Source organism: Mchenga conophoros, linkage group LG11 (genome assembly GCF_057382185.1).
Source record: "Mchenga conophoros isolate Kocher_MC1m ecotype Shallow Benthic linkage group LG11, M_conophoros_male_GT1.1, whole genome shotgun sequence".
Lineage (NCBI taxonomy): Eukaryota > Metazoa > Chordata > Actinopteri > Cichliformes > Cichlidae > Mchenga > Mchenga conophoros.
In genome coordinates, this window is record NC_140536.1 from 15,143,934 (window position 1) to 15,163,377 (window position 19,444).

Here is a 19,444-nt window from a genome sequence, read left to right on the forward strand (position 1 = left end):
GATATCAATTTACAGGAGCAGTGTGGCGATTTATCCAGAGAGTTCTTGGAGCGGCTTTATGTCTTTGCACTAATGTGGAGCGCTGGGGCCGTACTTGAACTGGATGATCGGAGGAAGATGGAAATCTGGCTTAGAGGAAACAAGAGTATTCATCTAAACTTGCCAGACATTCCTCCTGACAGTGAGGACACCATGTTTGACTACTATGTCACAGCAGATGGTAAGCATGGCTTCATTAACTTTCAGTCAGATGGCGTTGTTTAGTTACTGGGTAGGCAGAGACATTATGTCTCATGTTGTACTTATGGAAAGTACATATGTGTATATAAAATTATTTTTAGTGATAAACTAAATTAATATCCTTGGATTAATATTATTTTGAATTTTTTTTTTTTTTCATATTTTGTGTTGATCTCTACAACAAGCTTTATCTTATTAAAATTAAATTAAATATTTTTCCAGGTCATTGGGTCCATTGGAACACCAGAGTGGAGGAATACATTTATCCATCTGAATTCACACCAGAGTACAGCTCAATTTTGGTCCCCAATGTGGACAACGTTAGAACAGACTTCCTAACCCAGACTATTGCAAAGCAAGGCAAGGTATGGTTACCAGTTAGAGTAATTTCCATCATCAGCAAACACTAGTGACCCGCTTCCAGTGACAGCCTACACGCGCATGCTTTAACGCGTAGTGTTAAACTGCCTTCTCCATGTTTGATAGACAATGTGATGATGTTCCACATACTTTTCTTTTCCCATCATTCTGGCACAAGCAATCTTAGTTTTAGTTTTTGGATAATTGTGCAAGGCTCTTTTTAGCTGTTTTCTGTTTTCAAAGTCTAATCTGACCTTCCTGTTCTTGAGTGTTTTGTGTCTTTTCTAAATCCTCTATAGTATTTATTTATTGTCATTGTCAAGAACAATGAAATTGCGTTTGGGGCTTCCATACAACCCAAAAAAAAGAAGAAAATAATAAATACCCCTTAAAACCCAAGTGTACATATTTAACCCAGTGTGACTCCAATGCAATAAGACAATCCTTAGCAATAATGTTCGTAGAAATTCAGACAAAGACCTGAGAAACATGACAAAATACAACAATGCAACCCATTCAATATTATTGTACTGTGAGATATGATATCAGATATGATAGTTATCTGTTTAAGAAAGAGGGGGGGGGGGGGGGGGGGGGGGCAGGAGGGGGAAGAGAATAAAGATATGATGCACCAATGCAGACCAGTTCATTGCTATTAAGAAGTTGGATATGGTTATTGTCCGTGAGAGGGGGGCAGAGAGTTCAGGAGCCTCACAGCCTGTGGATACAGGCTGTTGGCCGGTCTGGATGTTCTGGCCTGTATAGACCTGTACCTTCTCCCTGAGGGCAGCAGATGGAAAAGGTGGCGCGCAGGGTGATGTTGGTCCCGCAGGATACTGTGCACCCTCCTCAGACAGCGAGTGGGGAAGATATTACTGATCTCTGGCAGACTTGTTCCAATAATTCTGCCAGCTTCTTTCACCACCCGCTGGAGTGCTTGCTGATCGGTCTTGGTGCAGCTGGGGAACCACACTAGAAATCCATACGTCAGAACGCTGCTGATGGCACAGTTGTAGAAGTTCAACATCAGAGATCTTGGAATGTGTGCGCTCCGCAGTCTCCTCAGGTAGTAGAGGCGCTGTTGGGCCTTCCGTACAACTGAGGTGATATGGTTGCCCCAGGACAGGTCCTCGGTCACAGTTACCCCCAAGAATTTAAAACTGCTCACCCTCTCCACCGCCTCACTGCCAATGAAGAGAGGCAGATGGTTGTTATGACCCCTCTTCCGGAAATCTACAATGATCTCCTTGGTCTTTTTGGTGTTTAAGACCAAGTTATTGTCGTGGCACCATGACTCTAGTTGTTGCACTTCTGTCCTATAGTTTGTCTCATCATTGTTGGATATAAGTCCGAGCACTGTAGTGTCATCTGCAAACTTAACAATGAGATTGGACGCGCAGGAGGAAATACAGTCATGGGTGAAGAGAGTGTATAGCAGAGGGCTCAGAACACACCCCCGAGGGGCACCGGTGTTGACCACAAGGGTGGAAGAGGTGTTCTTACCCACTCTGACACTCTGTCTACGGTTAGTGAGGAAGTCCACAATCCAGTTGCACAGAGAAGAGTTAAGTCCCAGTTGGTGGAGTTTGGGACGGAGTTTGTATGGCCGGATGGTATTAAAAGCCGAGCTGTAGTCTACAAAGAGGAGCCGTGCATAGGTGTTCCTGTGTTCCAAGTGCTTCAGTAATGTGTGCAGCACTGTGGCGATCGCATCCTCGGTTGACCGGTTCTCCCTGTATGCAAACTGGTGCGAGTCCAGGGATGGTGGAAAAGCAGCTCTGATGTGTTATATTTACATTTATGAAGGTCTCATCTGTTTTTAGACTTTGACAATGAGTCATGTACTTTCTCCAGAGAGACAACCTGAAGTAAACTTTGGATAAACATTTAAATGTAACTACAAAACCAGCATCATGTGTTTATGCTCAGCAGACGCAGAGGATATGCTCTTACTTTCCCTTTGATCTTTCCTCATAGAATATGCCGTAGACGTGCCTCTCTTGCATTGGAGGACACAGTTAACTGTTCGCGGTCTTGTTCTACTGTCGTCCTTCTCATGTTATCCTATAACGTGGAAGTTAGTTGGGATAATTTGGACTGATGGCAAATCTAAATATGTTTGTTATAGGCTGTTTTGCTAATTGGAGAGCAAGGAACAGCCAAGACTGTTATCATCAAGAGCTACATGTCAAAGTATGACCCTGAGACCCACATAGGCAAGAGTCTCAACTTCTCTTCTGCTACTACACCACTAATGTTCCAGGTAAAGCAGCAGGTCACCTGCCTACATTTCTCTTAATTTAGAAGAAACAGAAGTGTGTCACTCTGTGAATTTTTAACTTAAAAGGAGCGTTCAGTTAAAGAGGGGAGAACACCACAGGCAGGTAAACAAGAATAAAGAGCAAACTTTAAAAATGAAAGCTGATGCAACAGAACGTAACACCAAGAGATCAAACACAGGAATTAGCTGAAGGCTTATACAAATAGTAGTAAAACCAAAAACAAAAGATATGAAGGATGGATGCAAAGTACAGTGAAACCAAAATAGACACAAACTAGGAAAGAGGGCGGAATACAGCTGAGTAACAAGGCATATTATAGGCTCCTTACTGCGCACACTCAGGGACCGATCGAGTGATGAGATACAGCTGAAGTAGTAAGAGTAGACAGCAGTCACACAGCCAAAGACAGGAAGAAAGTAATCGTTTCAATGCAAGGCAGGGGGCAGTTGTATAAGGCATTGCCAACCTGGCAATGCCTTATGCACAGAGCAGGTCTATAATGAAAACCAACACCATGACTGTGTTCATTTGCCATTAAAGAATATGAACATGTGTGATATTGATGATCTGTGATGAATTACATTTCAGTTGAAATTAAAAGATCTCTTTCTTTATCTCGCTGTACTTTTTCTTGCCTCATCCCTCCCTTTTTTCCTTTTTTTTAGAGGTCAGTTGAGAGCTATGTTGATAAGAGGATGGGGACCACTTATGGACCGCCTGCTGGGAAGAAAATGTCAATTTTTATAGATGACATCAACATGCCTGTCATCAATGAGTGGGGAGACCAGGTCATTATAACATTTCTACTGGTGTTTTTTCATTCATAATACTGGTTAATGATAAATAAATGAAAAACAAAACTTTTCTTGATTTAAGCTTCTTGCTTTCAATCACAGGTGACTAATGAGATTGTCAGGCAGCTGATGGAACAGAATGGTTTCTTCAATCTGGAAAAACCTGGAGAGTTCACAAATATTGTGGATGTTCAGTTCCTGGCAGCAATGATTCATCCTGGAGGGGGCCGTAATGACATACCACAGAGACTGAAAAGGCAGTTCTCAATCTTTAACTGCACGCTGCCCTCCAATGCTTCGATAGACAAGATATTTGGTGGGTAAAACACTGCAAGAAGTCATTTTTCTGCAGTCATTTATATTTTGGGGATTACTTCGCATTACATGTTCATACATGACAAGGTCTAAGGCATAATGTATAATGTATGTCCTGAGAGACATACATTATTTTATTTGTTCTTATTTTACCATTTCCAGACAGTTGTGTAGGTGTTGTGTGCTTGTAATATAGTTGCCAATCATATATATATCACAGCAAGTTAGAGGGATGAACTAAGTACTAATAAATGCCACCATACAGTGATTTCACGAAACACACTGTATCCTTTACTTTGGAAAAAAATATATAACTTTTCTAAACATCGACTTTATGACACAGGCGTGATCGGTGAGGGCCACTTTTACACAGGACGTGGTTTTAGCGAGGAGGTCCAGAGCACTGTACCTCGTTTGGTTTCCCTCACGCGTCGTCTCTGGCAGCTGACTAAGGTCAAGATGCTTCCGACTCCTGCAAAGTTCCACTACATCTTTAACCTGAGGGATCTCTCCAGGATCTGGCAAGGCATGCTCAGCACCAATGCTGAAGTTGTCACCTCTGTCCAGGTGAGATGTATTTTGCATGCTTAATTACCTCATTTCTAACATGACAAGTAGTTAAGAAAAACTTGAGAACATGTTGAGATTTCCACTGGAGAAACATTTTTTTTGGTCACACATGCAGGATTTTTCCAAGGACAAATATGCATGACTGAGTAAGTGACAAACAGGGGAAGTGGCAGCAGTATGAAACTGAGTGGCAAGAGCTGTCACAGGAGGCTTGCTGAGGTCAAAAATAACTAGGTTAAAAATATCGGCTGACAGTCTGACTTCACATTAAAAATCCTAAGTCAAATAATACACTAGTAATACAGTTTTGCAGTAACTAAGCTACCCCAGTGCTTTTACCTATTACCAGTCATTACTTTGTTATTACTTATTATTATTACTTTATTCCATGTAGCTAATTACCTTCTGTCTAACAGAAAAATAACGTAACATATATTTTCCAGACGTTGATGGCACTTTGGAAACATGAGTGCAAGCGTGTGATAGCGGATCGATTCACGATGCCTGATGATGTGGAGTGGTTTGACCAGGCTCTGGCAAAGCTGGTGGAAGAACATCTTGGTGAAGAGCACAAGAATATGGTGGACTATGTAGCAGAAAGATATTTTGTTGACTTCTTGCGAGATGCCCCTGAGGCCACAGGTACTACTGAGTCTGACTATATTGAAATATATATATATTTAAGAGATTTTCTCAGTTTTGTGACCTGCTTTCATTTTTTTCCTCACAGGGGAAGAACCAGAAGACTCAGACTTTGATTTGCCCAAAGTGTACGAGCCTATTGAATCATTTGAGGCTTTAAAGGACCGTCTGAACATGTTCCTAAGCCATTACAATGAAAGTATTAGGGGTACTGGCATGGATATGGTCTTCTTTCAGGATGCTATGATACATTTGGTCAAGGTACTCTAAAGAGTTTTTTGTCGTGTTTGTGCCAACCAAAATAATCTACACTTCCTAACGTTTTCATCAGTCAGGGTTTTTACATTTCAAAGTCCTCCATTAATGTTTTCAGACCACCTTAAAGCCCAAGGAATATCCTAACAGTTTTACTTCAAGGAGTATAAATTGTGGAGCGTTCACAAACAGTTGCTCACTCCCAGACATTTGCACTCAGACACAGATTCCTACTTTATCTTTTTAATGTATTCCTACTTTGCTTGCTATTTTCTTTTGTTGCCTACAACTTACTGCAAATCTAAACATGCTTATTTGACTCTAGCTCTGTGTGTATTTGTAGGTGTCGAGGATAATCCGAACACCGGGAGGTAATGCCCTGCTGGTGGGGGTTGGGGGTTCTGGCAAACAGAGCCTGACCAGATTGGCCTCGTTCATAGCTGGATACAAGATCTTCCAGATCACGCTCACACGGTAGTGTGCTGGCAAAAATTAATATTAATATTATTAATGATGTAGGTAGGGTGGTGTAAGTTGTAAACCTCCTAAGGATTGGATTGTGGAGTGGTAGTAACACCTTTCATTGTCAGATTTCCTTTTCTGAGTAATTCCTTCACAAAACATGTCAAACTAAAGTTGTTTTATAATCGTTAGATTTAGTTATAATCTAATCATTAATCATATAATCATCTATAATCAAACCATTAAACTCAGAACCTTTGTCACTGATGAGAAACATTCTGCATTATCAGCTCTCAGGCCCAGCAGCTAGTATATTCTCATTAGAGGTACAGATATCATACTAATTATATGATATCTCAGAAGCTCTGGCTTCACTAACATACTAACTCACCATCACTAACTCGTGCTTCCAAACCTGTCAAGTAGTTTCCTCCTTCAGTCCCTACATTCATTTATTGTCACACTTTCCACCGGTTTGTTCGCCAAACAGATTTTAATGTTTCCTATTAATATTAATGAACCACATGTTTGTCCTCTTAGCTTCACAGCTATCCCTGGTGAAAACGGATACCTCTATTGTGTGTCCCCTTCCTTCTTTTTCATCTGCTCTCTCTGATACACACATAAAACTGATTTTCAGATGCACATCCAGTACAGATAGTTCTCTTATTTCATGCAAACTCAATTTACTCTCTTTCTCTCCCTCTGTCTGTACAGTAACTTAGACTTTCTTGTTGCTTTAATGTACACAATTTCTTTTAAACTTTGTTATCCTAACACTATTATTCCTACTAGAGATTTTTTAAAAGCATTTATTTTGGTATATATGCTGCAGTGGATTCTTAGAAGCACACTAGACTGCATATAAAGAAGCATTTCTATCATCACAGCAGCCCTGAGTGGCTAGTAGTCATGCTGTCTGTGTCCGGGCTCTTTATCCTTATGGCTGACACAATGTTACTTTTCACTTAAGCAGCTTTTCTCCCTTGAGTAGAGAGGTTACTCTTTACCTGTATCTTGCTTAACTAGCTTCATTGTTCTCAAACTGCCATTATTTTGTCCTCAAATATTATTTCTTCTTTTACAAACTGGTCAACTCATCACTTTTGCTGGGTTGAGTTGGGAACAGGTGTGTTTATTTTTAATAACCAGCAATGCGTATCTAGTCTGGCAGTCACAGCGTAACTCCCAGCCACTTAGGGCTGTTGTTATAATTTCTTATTAACTACAGGATGGAGTATCTCATCTCACTGATAATCATTAAAGAACCAGATGAAAGTAATCTGTGGTTTCTCTCTCATGTTGTTTATGCAGTTAATATCTCCAATTTGCAGCTTCTTCCATTTTCCCTCTAACTTATTTTTCATCTGCCTCTTTATAATTCAATAAATTTGACATTCACACACTAAAGCAGGTGAACTTTCAAGCTAAGATGTGCTTCACTTTCATCGTCCAAGCCTCAAACTGGGGCGCCGGCACTTTTTTTTTTAAACCGCTCTCACCAATAAATGTAGTTTGAGCTTCAATCTCATGAGAAATTTCATGCAAATTGGCACATAAATAGATGAATTAAAGTTTTTGTGCGATCTAGTTTTCTGCTGCTGCACTTTTTGATTGCATTTAACTACGTATGGATGATTTTTAGAAGCTGTAAAATTAGTTATTAGTGAAGAAAGGGTGTGCATATTTATTTTATGCTTTTCTTTTCCAGCTCATACAATACATCCAACCTGATGGATGACCTGAAGAGTTTGTACAGAACAGCTGGCCAGCATGGAAAAGGCATCAGCTTCATCTTTACTGACAACGAAATAAAAGACGAGTCCTTCTTGGAGTACATGAATAATGTGCTGTCATCTGGAGAGGTCAGCAGCACACACAAGGAGAAAAGATTCCAAATAATCCGTATTCATAGTAATGTAATCCTCTACTTAATGTGGGTCACAGTTAAGGCTGTGAGACCAGAACAACAAGAGAATATGCAGTGTGCAGTGTTTGAAAGTTGTATAGTTTTAAATTAAATAATCAATGAGAGGTTAAGGTATCTTTAAAAAGGCATCTGGTTGTTTCTACTTCTTTTATATCATTAATAGACAGTAGTGATCCAGTGCTGTGCATGTGCATGGACTGCATTGGCTCTGTTGTTGTTTTTCAGGTGATATTACAGTATATCCTATGGTTTGTAATCAGGAGTTATAGCTTGGGGAAACAGTTACTTAGATATAAGTTGCATTCTAACTTGTTTTGAGCCACTAGTAGAGTCTTATTTGATAAGCTGCCATGTGATGTTGCTACCATGATATCCATTTCTCTTTGTGGATTTAGCTAAGTGAAGTCAACAAGATATAAGCACATGTTTCACAAGCTATATGGCCGATTTCTAACCCCAAGATATTTTAAAGGTAGTATAAAAGATGGAATTTGGGGAGATGAATCTAATCTTCATCATCTTCTTAAATAGAAATTCATGTATGCTACACTTGACGCAGCCTAATATTGACCATGAACACTACAGCTTGCTCCGTACCAGTCCAACTTAGTGTGTCACTATTAACTTCAACACAGTGTTTGAAAGTAACTGGCATAGCCTGCACTAAACTGTACCAAACTGCCTAGTGCAGTATTTATATGGAACTTTTGAATAATATAAAGGAGAATACTTCAGTTTGTTTTGCAAGATGTTTCACCAAAAACACAAGTCAGCAACTCATCATGTCTGATTTAAAAACTCTAAAATGAATTTTGGGGCAAAATGCGCAGACATAGTTTGTGTGTTTTCTGATATTTGTTGAATTATGTGAAAAGTTACTCGAAATTACCCACCTTTATTTAAAAAAAAAAAAAAAGACAAAACAAAACGAGTTACTCTATTTATTCAAACTCCTGTTCTGTAGCACAACAGGCTAAAGTACAGCCTCTAGCTAGCGCTAGTAACTTTAATAATATCAGCACCATAAAGCCATCACAGGGTCAAGAATGAAATATGGAATGTGCTGAGAGCTTAAGCAGAAAATGTAATTATTCTTATTATGTACTGAGCCGTATCATGCCGTCACTGGAAGCGACACCAATACGCATTCTGTTAAATTTTATTGCTCATTAGCTGAAGGTGCTGAAATGGCCTTTTAGATTATTCTGGGCCACTTCAGTCTCTGTTCATAAGGCATTCAAAATGTTATCCATACCTTTTATTTCCTGTCTTTATTATACAGGTTTACCATAGTTATATATTCTCTAAAATGTTTTTTTCCAAAGCTACTCTTGCTTTTCTAGATGGGTTTGGACAAAGACTGACTGACTTTTCATTGACTTTTCTGCTAAATGGCTAAAATTCCTCAACACTTAATGCAAGTTTTGTGTTCATCCCCTAAAATTATATCATAAAGTCTGAAATGTAAGCCTGCCATAAAACTTTAACTGTTTATAAAACTGTTTACAGAGCTCAGTTAGTGTTGGTGTTGAAAAATATATGGTTCCAAGTTTAAGTAAGAGGTTGGAGTCTCATTGTCTGATAGTCCATCTGAATGACTCATACTGATATTTTATATTAGATAATGTTACTGTAATTGGTCTGTAAGGCACTACAGTACAGAAAGCTACTTGGTGCTTCCTTAAGCAAGTTTTCAATCCATTGGTGTCTTTGTTCTGCAGCTTTTCTTTGCATGCTTTACAAACTTAATGTTTTATATTGCATGCATTTTATATTTATATTTTTGTAATTTGCCTTTGAATTGCTTTATAGTTACTGGAGAGGTGGACTTAGAGGTGGTGTTTATTAGAAAACTGTACAATTTATGAATTCTTTGGCACAACTATAATTGTCTGATTCACATATTATCTTTTTATGAAAGCACTGGCACCAGCTATTTAACAGTCACACATAGTTTTGGAAAACCTACAAACTGTTGTACTCGCTCAGATAGCTGTGTATATTCACTTCAAGTCAGCTTAATTTAGTTTTGTTTAAAAATCATCAGTTTACAACACAAGTCTACTCAAAGTGCTTCAAATTGTGAGGTCAAACCCTTAAAATATTAAAGAGAATCCCAATAGTCCTCAACAAGCAATTACTTGGTGACATTTGGGAGAAAGGACTCTATTTTAACATGAAAAACATGGAGAAACCTTTGGAATGCAAGCATGCTGATCCACACAGGTATGCACACATGGGTATTCACAGACGCGGACTAAAGCTTTCTTGGCTGCTACCTCAAAGCACACTGTGCGCTGTCTATCTTGCGTGCTGCACAATATCGTTTATTATTTAGTAAATATTGATATCTATGGCTAGCTAGTTTATTGTGATGGTGCTTTGTTTTCTCTATTATTATGTTGCTCTTTGTTGTTTGCTGTCTCCTCTGTTTGTTTTTTTTTTGTTTGTTTGTTTTTTTTCTCCATACAGGTGACCCAGGAGTTCTTTTTTTTTTTTTCTCTCTCTCTTCCCCCCCCTTCTCACCATCTCTTCTCCCCTTTGGTTTTCTTTCTTTCTCTCCCCCTCTTTCTCTCATTCATTCCCCCTGTCCTATTTATTTAAAAAAAAAAAAAAAAAAAAAAATGAATGACAAAGGATGAACTGAAGCTCTGCCATCACGTAATGTCGCATACTGCTGTTTCTGATGTCATTTAAAAACAAGAAAAAAGAAAAAAAAACAAACAAAAAAAAAAAAAAAACATGAAAAACCTTTGAGGCCTGTGTGAGAAGATAAGGAAAAGAGCAGGATAAAGAAGCATGTTAGAAGACAACATTTTGTTTTAGCACTGCATTCCTCTTTGAGTGCAGTAAACATTTCATGAATGCAATCTTAAGAGAGCACGAGTCGTATCAGTTCAGTGCAATTTTAAAAGTGTATTTTCCTCACCATTATGACCGAGTTGCAGTTATTTTCTCTTTGATATTTGTAATGAAATGAAACTATAATGGACAATCACATACAAGTACACCTCTGTGTACTACAGCATTCTTCATTACATCTGCTGAAAGACTCTTTCTCCACTCCCAGAATTTTGTTTTCATCTTTGTCCTGCCCTTTGATTTTTTCCCCGCTAGTTCTTATGCACATTTCTTACTGTCTTCTCTCTACTCGATGGTTATATTTTCTCTTCCCTTTCCTTCTCATCTTTTCTCCTCCTCTCCATGTTTGTTTACACAGTTGGGAGGGGTTGTATGAATTTTTGCCACCACGGGATATTTAGACAACTTTCAAAGCCCTTATTTTGAACTCCGTATATTTACATTTTGTTATTCGGGAAGTCACTTAATAAAAGAGGTCAGAAGTCAGATCAATTCATGTGACAAGTATTAAGCTTCCAGTGAGGTTTACCAGCACTCACCAAGCTGAAGCTCTTACACTGTTCGAAGTCAGTGGATATCATTGGATTTGACATTTAACACTATGGGAACACCATGATAAGAGCCATGCAGTTGCTTTTTCCCCTGTTAGTTTCCCACTTGTTTTCCCTTCTTTCAATTATTTATTTTTCCCATCTTTTTGTCTTCTTTTCTTTACTGTGTGAGAGAAAGTGACAGAGATGAGAAACAAAAAGGAAAAGCAAGCTGTTATCGTGATATTGTTTTTTTGTGTGAGAGTAACAGATGGTTAGGGACACTTACCACAACACCACATAGTCCCCCATGACACTGTTTCACTTTCTTAAATCTGAGTTACATGTTCTCTCTAATGGAAACTGGGGATTTGGAGAAATGACTCAGCTTAAAACATTTAAACAGTGAATCTCGTACCTTCATCCACTTGGTTAAACTTGTACCCACCCAGCAAGCTGTTTTAAAACTCACCATTTCAAGATTTTTTGCCAGCAGTCACATACATTTAGTTCATCAGCCAACCAATATACACTTCTACTGAAATTGCTAAGGAAAGAGGTTGAGGTAAGAAGAAGTGACAACTATTGTGAAGTGTGAGGAAGAAGAAGATCCAATTAAAATAATGTTAAAAAATGGTCAATAAAACACAGCATTGTGTAGGGAAATACATGAATGTTTCTAACATTCATGTCTTTGGACTGTGGGAGGAAGCCATTGTATTTGAAGAGAACGTCCAAGGTTTGCACCCACAGCCTTCCTGTGAGGTGACAGTGCTAATCACTGCATTTAAAAGCTGCAACTGCTAGATCTCTGTATGGGAAATCTTTGATCAGATCAGATTGAAAAATTACTCTGTAAAAGATTTGGTTGGCACTATTATCGGAGTAGAAATGTTTGAGCTTTAAAATACACAGCAGTACAGGTACATGGATTGTGGCGGGGTGTGGCTTGGGAATGGCTGCAGGGGAGGATGAGACACATCGGAGCTCCATCAGCTCATCACACCCCCCTGTTAAAAAAAGTATGCCGGGACCTGGCAGTTGTTGGACGCAGCTAAAAAACGCTGCGACCATGAGTTGTAAGAGACGACAGCCGAAATTAAGAAAAGTGTTAAACGAGCGAACTATGGTTAGGTCCGTCAGTATTGTGATATCAGAGACACAACTGCATGTTTCTGCCTTCAGGTGTCCAACTTGTTTGCCCGTGACGAAATAGATGATATCCTCAATGATCTCATCCCTGTCATGAAGCGAGAGTTTCCCCGGCGACCTCCAACCAACGGAAACCTGTACGATTACTTCATGTCACGAGTTCGACATAATCTCCACGTCATTCTGTGCTTTTCCCCTGTTGGGGAGAAGTTCCGGAACCGAGCGTTGAAGTTTCCGGCGCTGATCTCTGGTTGCACCATGGACTGGTTCAGCCGCTGGCCCAAAGATGCACTGGTTGCAGGTATTTTTAACACACAGTTTTATTTTCACAAATGTGACCTGTCTGGTGCTCGCATTTCTTTTCAAAAATGTATGCGGTACATGTTATACTCTGTTTATTTCAAAGTGGATGGTGTTATATGAATACAAGATATCGACTTTCTTTGCGCTCTCTGAGGTTTTTCTTCAGTTAATAATGTCCTGTCTCGTTTCTTCCTGTCCTTCAGTTTCAGAGCACTTCCTGTCTGTTTATGACATAGACTGCTCAGCCCAGGTTAAATGTGAGGTAGTTCAGTGCATGGGCTCCTTCCAGGATGGTGTAGCGGAGAAATGTGTGGACTACTTCCAGAGGTACAGTACATATTAGGGGTGCAACGATACACAAAATTCACGGTTCGGTTCGATACTTTGGTGTCACGGTTCGATGTTTTTTCGATACAAAAAAAATGTTCATGCCTTTTTAATTTGTCATTTATTAAAATTATAAATATATATTTTAACTCAAAAGTACAGTTTTTAAATTTAACCCTAACCCTTGTGCGTGTTTTTTATTTTGACAGCGAATGCGCACCTGCGGACCACTTATGTGCAGCCCTGGTTATTTAGCTCGTCATATTGCAGCCACAGAAATTATTTTGTCCATGAAACCATAAAGCTGCACTTTCTTTTTGCCTTATAGTCTCATTTGTCATAACTTCTCCGTTTTGTGGTAAGCTTTTCTTTGGCTGTCACTTCTTCACCCCGACCTGTCTTATTTGGCTCAGCAGAACTGAAATATATATCCTGCTGCTTTTACACACACGCTCACATAACGCTCAGCGATTCTCTGCGCGATCAACCTCTCACATGTTTAAGCTGCGGGAGATTTCACTTGTCATGTTTGCATAGTAAGCTAACGATTAATAAGACGATGTCAGAGGAATTGGTGCACAAATTATCATCACTCACAGATCAGTGCTGTCGCTCTCTATACACAGTTCGCAAGATTGCAAAGTGAAAGCAAAAAAACAAGCGCAAATTCAAACGCGATTTCAATATGTCACATATTGACAGTGGCTCACCGATGCCAATGACATAATTACCCAGCTACATTTCTGAAAGAATGCAAAAGCATTGACATATATTTTTCCTTCCTACAATAGCCCGACGGGCAGGGCAGAGATAGATTTTGGTAGCCCGTCTGAAAAAAATCGCTAGCCCCAGGACGTCGGGCTAGCGATTTTGCGAGCCCTGTATCTGATTGAGGAATCACTCATCTTTGGAAAAGAGAGTTTATTACAGAGAAATGCCTCTTTCCAAAATAAAAGCTATACTATCCGCTTCTTCTGGGCTATATTCTCAGCAGCATAAGGAGAATCATGTGCTAACAGCTGTCTAAATGACTCGGCTAAAGTTAGTAGCATGCTTGTTGTATTTGTCTTTGCACTAGGATGATGTCGGCGTAAATGTGCAGTCATATTCGTTGTGTTCCCACTAGTGCTTTCAGGTTAATCTCGTTAAAATGACCTTAACGCCACAACACGGCAAATCTCCGTTAACGAGCTACCCCTGATCGCCCCGTGCATGGGGCTAGACGGCCAACACGTTAACGAACTAACTGCGCTAACACACTAGCTCCCACCCATGTAATTGAGCATTGCGTGGCACATCCAACATACTGTTTTACTTTAGTCCATGACGCGCTTACCTTCAGGGTCATACGTCACATGAAAACCAAAATAATTCCAAACGCCAGATCTGAATGAGGGTGGGGGAGGTTCAATTTGCCATGTTGCAAGGAGAGCTTAACTTCTGTCTCGCTAGCTTGCCCTGCGCTCTTCCTTCTGACAATGCTGTCTGTGTGGAGCGCTCAGTGGATCTGCGCTCGACAGTGCAGCCTAGGCGGAGTAGTCGAACGCAGATTCACTGAGCGCTCCACACAGACAGCATTGTCAGAAGGAAAGTTGATAAAATAAATTACAAATGTTGTATTGTTCGATACATATGCGTACCGAACCGAAAGCACTGTATCGAACGGTTCAATATCGATACGAATATCGTTGCACCCCTAATATATATGTATATATATATATATGTGTGTTTGAAGATTATATGCATATATGTGAAGATTGTTTTATGTGTGTCTGCAACGCATGATGATTGTCATAATATTTAGCATGTTGCAGTATTAATGTAACCCAATTTGTTTGAATTTAGATACCGACGCTCCACCCATGTCACACCCAAGTCTTATTTATCCTTCATTCAAGGCTACAAAACCATCTATAAAGAAAAGAGGTCTGAAGTTCAGACTTTGGCCAACAGGTAAATTGTTCAAAATGAGTTCAACAATGTTGTGCAAATGATAACATATGCAAGTTGTGTTGCCATTTAAGCAAACAGAAACCCAGATAGTAGACAGACAGTACACAGAAGCAACAAGTTTGCTGTAATCATATTTGACTTGATCAACTGTATTCAAAATTTCTCCTCTTCAGGATGAATACTGGTCTCCAAAAGCTGAAGGAGGCATCGGTGTCAGTGGCAGCTCTCAGCAAAGAACTGGAGGTGAAAGAGAAGGAGCTACAGATTGCCAATGACAAGGCTGATATGGTACGTTTGTAGGCAGGGAGGGGATTTTTATTTGTATGTGTGTGGGTTTAAGGTTCAACAAGCATACAGAATGCTTCAGCTGGCTTTTTAGTTGCATTTTTATTAAAACAGCAACACGGTCTATGAACTAATCAACAGAATTGAATGGATACATGCTAGTTTGTATTAGACACTAATATAAAGTTTCATGCATTAATAAGAAAGTGAACACAGAATGAAGAGATGAAGTGTTTATTGTGTCCGTTGCTGGGAATCAGGCTTTCCAGTGATTGTTTGGGGAATATTGTATTGTTGCGTAAAATTACCCTCTTGCAGTGAGAGAAATAAGACAAATAGATGTTTAATGGGACGAATGTGTATTTTTTACAGTCATGCTTCAGCATAAGTGAAGCAGTTTAAGCCGTCTCTTTTTTTCCCTCCATTCGTGAACACTCACTCTTGTTATACAGAGACCTCTATATCAGGTAGAGCCTCTTCAGTGTTACAAATGCTCAGATCTGCCATCTCCCATTGGATTGAGCATTCTGTTTTCTACTTAACCACACTTACGATCTTTTCTCAGCGGAAAAAGTCTCCCAGCTTCAAATCATTTCTCTGTCACTTATAATGTGTGTTTGTTTTCTTGTGCAGGTGTTGAAGGAGGTGACAGTAAAAGCCCAGGCAGCAGAGCGAGTGAAGGTAGAGGTACAAAAGGTGAAGGACAAGGCGCAGGCCATTGTGGACAGCATTTCAGCTGACAAGGCCATCGCTGAGGAGAAACTCGAAGCTGCCCGGCCAGCTCTCGAGGAGGCAGAGGCTGCGCTGCAGGTATGGGATGTTGAAACAGCAATGTTGAATACATGCCTCCAAGGCTTCCCTCCAGACTTAAATTTCTCAGGTAGACATATCTACGTTCAGACGTCTTTTTTGTTTGTTTGTTTGTTTGTTTTCTTTTAAATCACTCAGAGCCTATAGCCATGCTAGAGATTCACAACATGCTATACGAACCATTTCAGTTTAAATGTTAAACCTGAGTATTTTTTTTTGAGTACCACATTGGCGGTGAGTGTGAGTGTGTGTGTGTGCGTGTGTGTGTTGGACCGGGGGGTGTATTATAGGATAATTAGTTTTGCAGGTAGTTGATCATAAATCACTTAACGAGACAAATTAAAATGATCTGAAGATTACAAAATGTGCTGGAAAAATGATTGCAATTAATCATTCAACAGCAACGTGACATCGTTGTCTGAACTGGCTTTCATGAGCCAAATGTCACCCTAATGTTAGTGCCAGTGAAAAAAGGCGGGAGATCACCAGAGTCATCAAAGTTCATCTTGTAGACACCACGAGTCTTGTAGCTATTAGATTATTTCACTCATAAGCAGAGTTTTTCCTGTGTCACAGCTTTAGGGGGGTGAATGTAAGCATGTTTGATCCAGTAAAGCAAAGCATATTTGCTTTTGCCTTCATGATCTAACCCTACAATATAACTTGAATATTTAAAAAAGTGAGGGCAGTCTTTTTGTGCTTTAATGTGTGACTTACATTTACCCAATTTAGATTTCTCCTGCTCTTTTACTATGTATTGCTTCAGGGTGCCACTTAAAGCCCTCTGTGACTTAATGTGTGAAGCTGTATGAATGTTTCTGCCTGCAGCTTTACTGTCCTGGTGTGTCTAAACTTAGTATGGTCGTCTGGTGCCTCTAGCTGCATTGTAATTAAAGCTGTCCTCCTGGGTAGATGGTTGCATGCAGAGCTCCTGTGGCAATTCCCTCATTAAAAAAATGTTATCGTGCAACTGCATATAGAAACCTCGGATTTCTAAACAGACAACCCAAGACTCTTCCTAATGTTGCTGGTGTTCTGCAGTATAGCGAGATTAAAGTAAAAGATATTTTCTAACTTATTCAAGAACATCAGTTTTAGTGGCAGAGGAGTTGAAGGAATTCATGTTTCCTTTCTTCAGGCTTTTCATACCACACTGTCACATTAAAATATTCACAGACCGGTTCTGTTTCCTGATTAATTTGGATATTCACCCAGCCTTTAAAAGGACCGAGTTTGTGTGTGTGCAAACTCAAGGTAACGGTACCATTCTATAACATTTCCTTGTCATACAAAAGGAGCTGATTTGCTAATAGTTACAGTGGATTAATGATGACAGTAAAGCATAAAATGGTTTAGTTTTTGTAGTTCTTGCTGAACTGGAGTGATGATTTTATTTTGTAACAATGGGCTTAGTGAGAGATTTTCATAAGAAGCTGTAGGAGAATAGAGGATATAGGCTAGTGAAAGTAGAAGTACATGATAACCCAGACTGTCTGGTGGCTGACACTCTAGTGGGAAATTCAGGCTTGCACTGAGTGGAAATGGAGCAAGGAGGAGAGAACAGAAATGGGAAGTGCAAAAAAAGAAAAGATAAGAAGAGAGTAAAGCAGCCGAACAGTTCTCACAGGAACATTTTCTTTACTGGTCTGCTGTCTCTTGTTTTAATCAGTCCCTGGAGGAAATCCTGTGTCACCCTCTCCTGAACTCCTCTCATTCTGCCACAGTTTATACTTACAGTCGTCGTGTTGTTTCCCTCTGCACACCTCCTCTGCTTTTATATTCTGAAACTGGAGAATTAGGTATAATCCTCATTAATGTATCTGTCTCTTCTTTGAACACGGTAATGAGAAACAAATGATTTATCCTTTGTTCTCGTCATAGTAACGCGCTGCTCTAATCGTCTCCTAACATGCTCTGCGTTTGTCCAGTTTGCTGGCGTCAAATCCTTACTCGACTTACTTGTCACATGTTTCCAGCTCTCCCATCGGGGTCATGCCATACAGTAAATGACTGTTCTAAATTCTCCCGCTCTCCGTTTGTCCTCTTTGCCCACATAGACAATTAAACCGTCGGATATTGCCACAGTACGGACACTCGGTCGCCCCCCTCACCTCATCATGCGGATCATGGACTGCGTGCTGCTGCTCTTCCAGAGGAAGGTCAACCCTGTGAAAGTTGACCCAGAGAAGAACTGCAACACTCCTTCATGGCAGGAGTCATTAAAACTCATGACTGCTGGAAACTTCCTGGGCAGTCTGCAGGTGCAGTAACATTTATTTAATTTGTATATAGTTAAGACTGAAGTGCTCATATTATCTCAACACATGATTCAGGATTTATGCTTTGTGTTATTTGCCATGTTTAACATGAATGAAAGCTACATTCTACATAATAGAAAGGGCTAAACTTAGACTCTAAGAGTTTAGTCTCTGCACTTCCATAAAAGTGGTTCATGTCTTATTAAAATATTTATTTGTAAACACCTTTTATTTTAAACATAACCCATTGATGCCCTGATTTAAATAGTTTTTTTTTTCATCCTGATGCAATTTTGGTCTCAATTGAGTACATGCTCTATTTTCTGTCTTTGTCCCTTTCAGTATGTATTTTTTCATTTTCTCTGGTTTTGTATAGCTTTGCATTTTCAGCATTTGTCTAAATGCAAAGGCTGAAATAAGTCCCAGATTAAACCGCCGCATACTCATTCTGTTTTTTCTGCCTCTTTTCCCCTCCTGAAGCAATTCCCCAAGGACAGCATTAATAGGGAAACTGTGGAGCTCCTGCAGCCTTATTTCGAAATGCCTGACTACAACATCGAAACAGCCAAGAGGGTGTGTGGCAATGTAGCTGGCATAGCATCCTGGACCAAAGCCATGGCTTCCTTCTTTTCCATCAACAAGGAGGTCTTGCCCTTGAAGGTAACAAACATTATTGCAGATCTAGTAGAGTGCTTCCTCAGAAAAGCAGAAAGTGAACTGAATAATCTACTATTCCACTGACTACCAATTGGCATCTGTAAGTTAAACTCACCCTTACAAATATGTATTATGAAACACCTCCTAAAATGTGTAACATTAGGGACACACACACACTTTTTGGACTATTCTCCCAATCTGATGAATATGAAACATTTCATTCTGTAGAAAAACCACAAGCCACAAAAGCACAAAAAGGCACATTTCCACACTGCAGCAGCAATAATTTGCTGATGGTAGAAGTTTGAAGTGCAGCAAAATTCAGAAGTATTTATCCACTGATTATAAACATTGGGTGCATCTCATATTTTCAAGGCTTACGTTTTTAATCTTGTGATACAAGCCTGAAAATGGATTTCCTCAGACTCCTTGTGCTCAAAGACTGCTTATTTATGCA

General features: G+C 39.7%; 1 protein-coding gene across 1 annotated transcript in view; it reads left to right on the top strand.

Annotated features, from left to right (window-relative positions):
• The window catches only part of dnah5 (dynein, axonemal, heavy chain 5), an 88,470-nt gene that overhangs the window by 32,534 nt on the left and 36,492 nt on the right, over positions 1-19,444 (top strand). The window contains exons 44-60 of the mRNA XM_085291103.1: positions 16-220; positions 463-605; positions 2,729-2,863; positions 3,548-3,670; positions 3,779-3,992; positions 4,335-4,558; positions 5,005-5,203; positions 5,292-5,464; positions 5,802-5,932; positions 7,632-7,785; positions 12,428-12,695; positions 12,901-13,024; positions 14,870-14,977; positions 15,151-15,265; positions 15,896-16,072; positions 18,130-18,333; positions 18,811-18,990. Coding sequence (XP_085147229.1) covers positions 16-220; positions 463-605; positions 2,729-2,863; positions 3,548-3,670; positions 3,779-3,992; positions 4,335-4,558; positions 5,005-5,203; positions 5,292-5,464; positions 5,802-5,932; positions 7,632-7,785; positions 12,428-12,695; positions 12,901-13,024; positions 14,870-14,977; positions 15,151-15,265; positions 15,896-16,072; positions 18,130-18,333; positions 18,811-18,990 — 2,877 coding nt within the window. The remainder of the gene's footprint in view (positions 1-15; positions 221-462; positions 606-2,728; positions 2,864-3,547; positions 3,671-3,778; positions 3,993-4,334; positions 4,559-5,004; positions 5,204-5,291; positions 5,465-5,801; positions 5,933-7,631; positions 7,786-12,427; positions 12,696-12,900; positions 13,025-14,869; positions 14,978-15,150; positions 15,266-15,895; positions 16,073-18,129; positions 18,334-18,810; positions 18,991-19,444) is intronic.